Source organism: Papaver somniferum, chromosome 1 (genome assembly GCF_003573695.1).
Source record: "Papaver somniferum cultivar HN1 chromosome 1, ASM357369v1, whole genome shotgun sequence".
NCBI classification, from domain to species: Eukaryota; Viridiplantae; Streptophyta; class Magnoliopsida; order Ranunculales; family Papaveraceae; genus Papaver; species Papaver somniferum.
The window spans coordinates 140,801,725-140,812,945 of NC_039358.1; the positions used below are offsets into that span (position 1 = coordinate 140,801,725).

Below are 11,221 nucleotides of genomic sequence, written 5' to 3' on the forward strand. Positions count from 1 at the left end.
ATGCATCATTGCAAATCGTGGCTATAAAGTTCATAAATCGATTCGAGTGAATCAAATCGTTTTTGTTTCAATTGTGTCTATTATAAAGATCTAAGCAATTGAGCAACTCTCTAACTAACTCATTTGAGTCATTTGAACTAGTTGTGGTAAAGAAGAATATGGTTGATATGAAAGTGCTCATATGGCTAACCATTTGGTTAACTACTGTTGAACCAACTAAATATACATGTTTGGGTATGGTTACACAAACCTAAAAACGTGCATTTCATTTGTGTGTAACAAGCTAAGTTTCGATCTAACGATTGAAAGATATTAGCTTGAATCTAATCATTTTTTCATCTGACGGTGAATATTGAATGCTTTGTTACCAAGGTAACTTAGATTGCAAACCCTGATTTGAAATAATATATAAGGGAAAATTCTAGCAATTGGGAAAGCTAATCCCCACACCTCCTGTGTGATACTAGTCGTATAAGCTAGAGTCGATTCTCCTTTAACCTTAGGTTTTTATAGAGACCATGTAGGTTAACGACTTGAAGACTTCATTGGGATTGTGAAGCCAGATCGATATTACTTTCTCGTAGTTGTGTGATCCGATCTTGTTGTTTCTATCGTACTAAGTACAATCGTAAAGATTGGCTTGAGATTGATTTTTCTGATAAGCAAGATATAAAAGAAGTCACATCTTCATCTCATTGTTTGTGATTTCGCAATATCTTCTTTCGCTAGTCGATTAAGATTATTGTGAGATGATTGATAATACTAGGTTGTTCTTCGGGAATATAAGTTCGGGTTATCAATTGGTTCCTGTTCACCTTGATTTATCAAAAGACGGAACAAAAACTCGTAGGTATTTCTTTGGGAGACAAATTTATCTATTACCGTAGACTTTTTTGTGTGATACAGATTTGTTTATTAAAGCATTCGACTTTGGGTCGTAGCAACTCTTAGTTGTGGGTGAGATTAGCTAAGGGAATCAAGTGCGTAGTATCCTGCTGGGATCAGAGATGTAAGGAGCGCAACTGTACCTTGGATCAGTGTAAGATTGATTGGGGTTCAACTACAGTCCACGCCGAAGTTAGTTTGTAGTAGGCTAGTGTCTGTAGCGGCTTAATACAGTGTGTGTTCAATCTGGACTAGGTCCCGGGGTTTTTCTGCATTTGCGGTTTCCTCGTTAACAAAACTTCTGGTGTATGTGTTATTTATTTTCCGCATTATATTTTGTTATATAATTGAAATATCACAGGTTGTGCATTTGAATCGATCAATTGGAAAATTCAGCCTTTGGTTGTTGATTGAAATTGATTTGTCCTTGAACATTGGTCTTTGGTACCGTTCAAGTGATTTCTCTTATATTCAATTAGACTCGCAGATTTCTATTTGCTTGAGTAAGTATTAAATCTAGAAAGTGAGATATAGCTCTTGATATACTTTTGTTAAGATTAAGTCTGACTGTCTAGTTGATTCTCTTGAAAGTATATTGGAGTTAGTCCATACAGATTGCTAATCGAAATATTGGGTGTGGTTGTTGTACCCCCGCTTTTTCAATTGGTATCAGAGCAGGCAAACACATTAAAGACCTTATAAGTCTGTGTTTGTAGCGATCTGAATATGGACGAGTCTATCTCTAATAATGTACTAGTTCAGAAATTACCAGATGATTCTGAAAGCTTGGATTCACCTGAGAGAACTGTCACATCTAAGTCAATATCTAAACATTCTCTTGATGTAAAAACTGTTGATTGGGAAACACTCCTAGAAGAACAGTTGGATGAACTTTCTCATGAAGGTGATTCAGATATTGATAGAGATGTTGATGAGGAAATCTCAGAGTATGTTAAGTTTTTGGATTCGTGAAAAATGAAGAAGATTACAACTTCTCATGTCACACCTCTTCTTACTCCTCTCTGTCGAGAAAACAAGAAATTGAAAAGAATTTACGCAGGTCTTTATGGTCAGAATCGCTCTTGCGAATCGGTTCTCAAAGATACCGAGGAAAACCTTAGTAGAAAGTCATATCAAAAATACTTCTTGTTGGAAGAGAAACTTGCAGAAACTGAAGTAAGGATTAACTCTCAGCAAGCAAGTTTTGATGACAGAGAAAGCGCTTTTCTCGCTCGAGAAAAACGCCTTGAGGCTGATTTAGCTGCTGCTCTTGATAAAATCAAGATGTTGGAAGATGACTTGAAAAGTTCAATATTAGTTCAATCAAATTAACCACTATGCTAGGAGCAAGTAATAATCATCGTGGTACACGAGGATTGGGCTATAAGGGAATAGATGCTCCAAGTATTAGCAAAGAGGTAAAATTTGTCAAGCCTAGTGATTCTTCTCAATAAAAGGTTTCCACTGATGGGAAAAGTGAAATACCTTCACCGGCAGTTAATGTGACAACCCTGAATCAGTAACGGTAGTCCGGCCGACCCTATCATTAGCAATTCAAGGTTTTACTACCCGTACATACATTCCACATAGCTCAAGTTGGCTAAAAAAAACTTTTATTGGAAAACAATATAAAGAAGAACATCATTCTCATATTAATGAGCATTGTGTATGATTCTAAGAATGTTAAACCAAAAAGAAGAAACAAGTCTGTCTAAAATGTCGACATAACATGAAACTTAAACACTCTTAATATGGTGATCGAAGCACCGTATCTCTCTGTGATAACCTTATCAATAATAAGGAAAGATAAAACTAAAAGAAACTACAGCAAGGAAGAGATCCTACTGCTTCCCACACTCTGCAGCGCCAACCCAAGAAATACTCCCGACTAACTCAGTTGCTTACTCTATTACCTGTAAGAAAGAATCAACACAAGGTCAGAGCCTTGGATTTTTGCAAGTTCAATCTTAAACCATCAATTTTACTATCAAGTAAAAGAGTATTAAAAATTCAGTCCAAAACAGTTTAGATTAGCATGTCAAAGAGATTCAAGAAACTGTACAAAGATAGCACAACACGTCACAACATTACCGCTTACCTTCGGTCTTAAAAACTCGAGAAAACATTCACAAAATATAACCCAAACGAAACATTCAATATTATTCAACACCAACACTCACAAGCATGATAGCTATTGTGAATAGAACCCCAAAAGTAAAGACAACCCCAATTTTCAGGCCAAGCGCGATAGCTATTGTGAACCCGACCTTTCAACATAATGGTTTAATACGAAATAGCTTTCGACAAACAACAAACACTTGAACAGAGATACGGCTCTTAAATGAGCTCAAACATAATCAATTCATCCCTGCTGAAACATATTTCAAAACCATTCAAACTGACCAAACATATTCATACAAATTCAAGCTTCAACCCATTATCGAAACAATTCAGGAAATAGGCTATGCAAGACCAGTCTACTGTACTTGCCAAAATCATGTCTTATACTGATCAGAACATGGTGAAATTTTTACCACAGTCTTACTACTATATCAGAGACATTTAATAAAAATATCAAGTAAAAGCGACGGTTAGATGTCAAGATAATACAGATTTTATATGCATAATTCAGACTGAAAACGTACAGTCACAAAAGGGAAACTTCATCTAATTAGGGTACTTTCGGACATCCAATTGCTATGAAACTTTTACAGAATCATAATCATACAAATGGGTTTATCATATCCAAAATTCATGTATTTATAATTAACAAAACTCCTAATCCAGATGTATCTACTCTATTCACGTTCTAGCAGTTTTCTGAACCTAGAATCTCTGAAACATAGTCGTTTTGGGTACCTTCACTTATCTGATCGGCCTGAAATCTTGGTCGAGCCTTTAGAAACCAGTTAGAAACAACATATCCAAAATTCAATAATTTCTACCGGTTCTAATGTATTCTAAGACGCAAACAGTTCCTGCTACTCAGATTTCAGAAACAGAAACAATCTCAAAACCTAAACTAGGGATTTAAATTCAAAAGGTTCACCTATATCTACAAAATCGAACTCAATGCTTAATGATAAAAATTTATAGAGCAAGAGAAAACTTGCCTTTGGCTTGAGCTCCAAATCCTCAAGAGTTCTTCCCTGATTTCCCCTTTGAAAGTTCTTGGTGGCTCTTTTCACGGCAAAACTAGAACTACGTTTTTGTTTCCATGTTTTCTACCGCTAACCTTAACAAAAATTTTATTTTATTTTAACCTACCTACTGAGTTGTTTTATCTAACACCCAAAATTCACTTAGGGGCAACCTATTACTAACAATACAAGTTATAAGGGGTGTTACATTCACCCCTCCTAAAAGAACGATTTCGTCCTCGAAATCAACATACCTCATACTCAAACAAGGATGGATGTTTAGCCCGCATAACATCTTCTCGCTCTTAGGTTGCTTCATTCTGGTTATGATGATTCCATTGTACTTTAACAAGGTTTAAAATCTTGTTCCGCAGTTTATGTATCTTCCTATCAATGATGCAGTGCGGCTTTTCTATATAAGTACCATCCTGTCTGACTTCCAGGTCCTTGAAGTCTACTAACTGAGGGTTCTCTTCATCTCTCAAGTGTTTCCTTAACATTGATATGTGAAAAACATCATGAACTGCTGACAAATGTTCTGGAAGACCTAAACGGTATGCCACAGCACCAACCCGTTCAATAATTGGAAATGGTCCAACATATCTTGGAGCTAACTTCCCTTTTTTCCCAAATCTCATCACTCCTTTCATGGGTGAAACTCTTAGCAAAACATAGTCACCAACAACAAGCTCCACGTGCCTCCTTTTTTGGTCGGCGTAACTCTTTTGACGACTTTAAGAAGTTCGAAGTCGTTGTCGAATCAAAGACACTTTCCCTGTAGTCTCTTGAACAATTTTTGGTCCATATAAACTACTTTCACAAACTTCTGCCTAGCACACCGGTGACCGGAAAGGTCTACCATACAACGCTTCGAATAGGTGCCATGCCAATACTTGAATGGTAACTGTTATTATAAGAAAACTCAATGAGTTTCAGATTGTCTTCCCAGCTACCCTTAAAATCTAGAACACATGCTCTCAACATATCTTCTAAGACTTGATTCACTCTCTCGGTCTGACCATCCGTTTGCGGGTGAAATGCAGTACTTAATCTTAATTCTGAACCTAAAGCCTTTTGGAAACTACTCCAATACCTCGAGGTAAAGTGCGAGTCTCTATCCGACAGAATGGACGATGGTACCCCATGCAACACGACAATGTTGTCAATATACAATTGCGCCAACTTGTCTGTAGTATATGTAGTTTTTACTGGAATGAAATGAGCAGATTTAGTCAAGCGATCCACCACCACCCAAATTGAGTCGTGACCAGACTTCGATCTAGGTAATCCGACTATGAAGTCCATCGATATATCATCCCATTTCCAGGTTAGGATCGGCAAAGGTTGCAGCATGCCGCCCGGCTTTTGGTGTTCAACCTTCACTTGTTGGCAAGTTAGACACTTCGATACATACTGAGCGACATCGAGCTTCATTCCGTGCCACCAAAAATGTCTCTTCAAATCACAATACATGTTCGAACTCCCTGGATGTATCGTGTACTTACTACTACGATGAGCTTCATCCAAGATACTGCGACGTAGTTCCTTATCTGCAGGTACACATAGTCTTTTCATGAACCTCAATCCTCCATCAGAACCTATTACCATTTCTGAGGTAGTTTCATTCTTTACTTCTTCAAGTTTCAGTTGACACCATGGGTCTTTGGCTTGAGCTGAAATGATTCTCTCGATCAAATTTGGTTGTACTAGTAACCGTCCTACAAATGCTTGTTCTGATTTTCCTGAGGACAAAATGAAATCATCTTGTGCGACCTCTTGCAATAACTCCATTCAAGAGACATAAGAAAAGCGACGACACCACACGGTTTTCTACTTAATGCATCAACAACAACATTTGCTTTCCCAGGGTGATATTCAAGACAAAACTCATAATCCTTTAACAATTCCATCCACCTGGACTGTCTCATGTTAAGTTCTTTCTGAGTAAACAGATATTTAAGGCTTTTATGATCAGAAAATAACTGAAATTTTTCTCCCCTAATAAATAATGTCTCAAAACCTTTAAGGCAAATACTATTGTTGCCAACTCCAGATCATGAGTTGGGTAGTTTTTCTCATGTACATCTAGTTGTCGAGATGCATAAGCTATGACCTTACCATATTGCATAAGTACACAGCCTAACCCATGGAGTGAAGCATCTGTATAAACTGTTAGACCACCACCATCAGTCTGTGGAAGTGCCAAGACAGGAGCAGAAGTCAGCCTCTCTTTTAGGGTGCGAAAATCTTGCTCACATTCATCTTTCCAAACAAAGGAAACCCCCTTCTTAGTCAGATTAGTCAACATACCTGTTATGCTTGAAAACGCTTGAATAAATCTACGGTAATAACCAACCAATTCCAGAAAACTTCGCACTTCTGTTACAGATGTAAGCTTCTTCCAATCTAACACCGCAGTAACTTTGTGTGGATCCACGGCTACACCTTCTTTTGATATAACATGTCCAAGGAATTGAACTTCTTGCTGCTAAAACTCACACTTAGAGAGCTTAGCATACAGTTGGTGCTGACGAAGAGTTTGCAATACCATTTGTAGATGTTTAGCATGATCTTCACGGCTAGAAGAGTATATTAATATGTCATCGATGAAGACAATGACAAACTTATCCAAAAATTCCTTAAACACCCTATTCATCAAATCCATAAATACAGCTGGTGCGTTAGTAAGTCCGAAAGGCATAACCAAAAACTCATAAGAACCATATCTTGATAAAAATGCTGTTTTAGAGACATCCTTCTCCCTAACTCTCAGCTGATGGTAGCCAGTCCTTAAATCGATCTTATTGAACCAACAAGCTCCACGTAATTGACCAAATAAGTCTTCAATCCGCGGCAACGGGTACTTATTTCTGATTGTAGCCTTGTTTAACTCACGATAGTCGATGCACAAACGAAGTGAACCGTCCTTCTTCTTGACAAACAACACTGGTTCTCCCCAAGGTGAAGTACTGCGGCGTATAAATCCCTGGTCCATCAACTGTTGGATCTGTTCCTTAAGTTCACGCATTTCAACGGGAGCCATACGATATAGTGCCTTGGCAATAGGTGCTGTACCTGGCACTAACTCAATATAAGACTCAACTTCTTGGTGCGGTGGTAACCCTGGAATCTCTACAAAAACATCTGGAAATTCTGCCACTACGGGTAAAGAATACAAGGGGTCAACCTGAACAGTACAGTCTTCTTCATGTACCCCACAAAAGTAAGCTTTAGGAGGAGCCTCCTTTGTAGTAGTAACAACTAAGAAACCTTGCTGATCTGGTATGGAAAATACTATGGATTTCCCTCGACAATCAAGCATTGCATAATACGCCGATAACCAATCTATCCCAAGAATAACATCGAAACCAACCATATCAAGCACAAATAAATCAGTGGGAAAATCTAAACTCCCTAACTGTACATTACATCCCTAACTATTTGATCAATCAAGGTAGTTTTTCCTAAAGGTGACATTACCGATAAAGGGGTTTCACATGGCATCACTTTAATGGTTAGTTCACTCACAAAAGTCGCAGCAATAAAAGAATGGGTGGCACCAGAATCAAACAAGATCCTACCAAGCTTGTTATGGATGAGGAACGTACCTTCCACAACTCCATCAGGCACTTGCTCTTTTTGCGGAACAAGAGCGTGAAATCTGCCTTGGTTAGAGTTGGTTCTGTCCTGTTCATTATTTGATTTCTGAAAATTATGATGTTGTACTCTGATGTGTTTGGCGGGTCCTTGGGTATCATTCAGTGACGCCGGCTTTGGTCGTCTAGGATTAGTGCATCGATCACTCTTATGTCCAGGATCCCAACAGTTGTAGCAGTAAAGGGTAGGTGCAGCATTCACGTTCCCATTGTCAGACCTTTGTCTCTTCCAACCACTCGAATTGTTTCTATCACTACGATGGTCTCCATTACCCTTGTTTCTGTTACCTTGGATTTGGTAGTTGTTTCCCTGCCTCGCAGTACTAGAAGTTCTCCGATTTGTCTCCTTATTCCTTAACCAATCAGATTCCGTAGCTCTAACACTATCCACAACTTGTTGGAACGTAGGGAAACAATGGATAATCACCTGACCTCTTATATGGACCCCTAAACCATTCTCAAATTTTCTAGATGACTTATCTTCATCAGGTGTCAAAAAGTACCCAAAACGCTGTAAACTAATGCAACGATCAAGATAGTCATCGACAAGCATGGGCTTAACTTGTTCCAAATCAGCAAACTCCTTAATCTTTTTATTTCTCGCAGTGGCTGGGAAATACCTTGCATCAAACCTTTCACAAAATTGAGCATAAGTGAGGGTATTCAGATCCAATCCCATTGTTGAATTCATCCACCACTTTCTTACCTCACCGGATAGCTGAAAAACAGCAAGTTGTTGCCTTTGAACTGGTGTACACCTCATAGCATTTCCACTTGTCAACTACTAGTGGATCAGATGAACCTTCAAATTGAGGTGGTTTCAATCTCACAAACTTCTCCAGTAAGTTCAGCCATGTTGCTTGTTCACCACCACCTGGTGGATTACCATTAGCATTTCCACCCGGTGGCGGTGGAGGCGCATTATGATTCCCATTCTGATTCTGAATGAGAACCGTAAGGGCAGCAGTTTGATTTTCCATCGCCGTTGTTAGAGTTTCAGTCATCAAACTCATCATCTCAACAGCATCAGGAGCTCCCCCATTCCCAGTATTTCTCGTGTTTCTGGTTCCTCTTCTTCCTGACATGACTAGTAACAAAAGGAAAGGAAAAATCAACATCTATTCTACTTAGAGAAAGGAGTCAAAAACAACTATTACGTCAAACGTAAGAATTGAAAAAAAAAACTAAGTGCCTAAATTGAGTGTGCCTCACAATGCCACATGTCCATAAGGATCACGGGCTCTGATACCAACTGCGACAATCCTGAATCAGTAACGGTAGTCCGACCGGCCCTAGCATTAGCAATTCAAGGTTTTACTACCCGAACATACAGTCCACATAACTCAAGTTGGCTAAAAAAAATTAATTTTATTGGAAAACAATATAAAGAAGAACATCATTCTCATATTAATGAGCATTATGTATGATTCTAAGAATGTTAAACCAAAAAGAAGAAACAAGTCTGTCTAAAACGTCGACATAACATGAAACTTAAACACTCTTAATATGGCGATCGAAGCACCGTGTCTCTCTATGATAACCTTATCGATAATAAGGAAAGATAAAACTAAAAGAAACTACAACAAGGAAGAGATCCTACTTCTTCCCACACTCTGCAGTGCCAACCTAAGAAATACTCCTGACTAACTCAGTTGCTTACTCTATTACCTGTAAGAAAGAATCAACACAAGGTCAGAGCCTTGGATTTTTGGAAGTTCAATCTTAAACCATCAATTTTACTATTAAGTAAAAGAGTATTAAAAATTCAGTCCAAAACAGTTTAGACTAGCATGTCAAAGAGATTCAACAAACTGTACAAAGATAGCACAACACGTCACAACATTACCGCTTACCTTCGGTCTTAAAAACTCGAGGAAACATTCACAAAATATAACCCAAATGAAACATTCAATATTATTCAACACCAACACTCACAAGCATGATAGCTATTCTGAAGACAACCCCAAAAGTAAAGACAACCCTAATTTCCAGGCCAAGTGCGATAGCTATTGTGAACCCGACCTTTCAACATAATGGTTTAATACGAAATAGCTTTCGACAAACAACAAACACTTGAACAGAGATACGGCTCTTAAATGAGCTCAAACATAATCAATTCATCTCTGCTGAAACATATTTCAAAACCATTCAAACTGACCAAACATATTCATACAAATTCAAGCTTCAACCCAATACCGAAACAATTCAGAAAATAGGCTATGCAAGACCAGTCTACTGTACTTGCCAAAATCATGTCTTATACTGATCAGAACATAGTTAAACTTTTACCACAGTCTTACTACTATATCACAGACATTTCATAAAAATATCAAGTAAAAGTGACGGTTAGATGTCAAGATAAGACAAATTTTATATGCATAATTCAGACTGAAAACGTACAGTCACAAAAGGGAAACTTCATATAATTAGGGTACTTCCGGACATCCAATTGCGCTGAAACTTTTACAGAACCATAATCATACAAATGGGTTTATCATATCCAAAATTCATGTATTTATAAGCAACAAAACTCCTAATCCAGATGTATCTACTCTATTCACGTTCTAGCAGTTTTCTGAACCTAGAATCTCTGAAACATAGTCTTTTTTGGTACCTGCACTTATCTGATCGGCCTGATAATTTGGTCGAGACTTTAGAAACCAGTTAAAAACAACATATCCAAAATTCAATAATTTCTAACGGTTCAAATTCATTCTAAGACGCAAACAGCCCCTACTACTCAGATTTCAGAAACAGAAACAATCTCAAAACCTAAACTAGGGATTTAAATTCAAAAGGTTCACCTATATCTACAAAATCGAACTCAATGCTTAATGATAAAAATTGATAGAGCAAGAGAAAACTTTCCTTTGGCTTGAGCTCCAAATCCTCAAGAGTTCTCCCCTGATTTCCCCTTTGAAAGTTCTTGCTGGCTCTTTTCACGGCAAAACTAGAACTAGGTTTTTGTTTCCATGTTTTCTACCGCTAACCTTAACAAAATTTTTATTTTATTTTAACCTACCTACTGAGTAGTTTTATCTAACACCCAAAATTCACTTAGGGACAGCCTATTACTAACAATACAAGTTATAAGGGGCGTTACAGTTAAGGTTCAAAAGAGCAAAGTTTATCAACCTCTAAAGTCAGCACACAGGGATCGAGGTAGGAACATTCCTTATGCCTGCCACTATTGTGGAAATAAAGGTCACCTAGAAAGGAGATGTCGTTTCCATATAAGGAATAAGAAACTTCATGATGTTCTTGTTTGGGCATCACAAGAAGTAGTGAAACCAAGATCATATGTTAAGACTAATCCCCTTAACGTTACAGGTTGTAATTGTCCAACCTTTAGGAAAAGGAATAAGTGTTGTGCTAAATCTAGATTTGCCTATAAACTTCATACGAATCCTTTTCATAATCGTAATGGTTATCAAAAGGATAAATTCGTAAAGATGAAGACAAGATCCGATGCTCCCAATTGGAGAAAGACTAACTTGCAAAAGAATAGTCAATCCAATTCTCTTCCGAGAATTGTAGAAG

At 37.8% G+C, this 11,221-nt stretch overlaps 1 protein-coding gene across 2 annotated transcripts; it reads right to left on the reverse strand.

Annotated features, from left to right (window-relative positions):
* Positions 1-2,481: 2,481 nt before the first annotated feature.
* Positions 2,482-10,649, reverse strand: LOC113302737. Of its 2 annotated transcripts, XM_026551681.1 has the most exons (3): positions 9,282-10,649; positions 7,634-8,768; positions 2,482-2,798 (listed from the first exon to the last, which is right to left on the reverse strand). In XM_026551681.1, the coding sequence occupies exons 2-3, from the start codon at positions 8,442-8,444 to the stop codon at positions 2,779-2,781; spliced, it is 831 nt and encodes a 276-aa protein (XP_026407466.1). In that variant the 5' UTR covers positions 8,445-8,768; positions 9,282-10,649; the 3' UTR covers positions 2,482-2,778. The 2 variants fall into 2 exon arrangements, with proteins under 2 accessions (XP_026407466.1, XP_026407462.1); XM_026551677.1 differs by having other exon boundaries at positions 7,634-10,649.
* Positions 10,650-11,221: the final 572 nt, after the last annotated feature.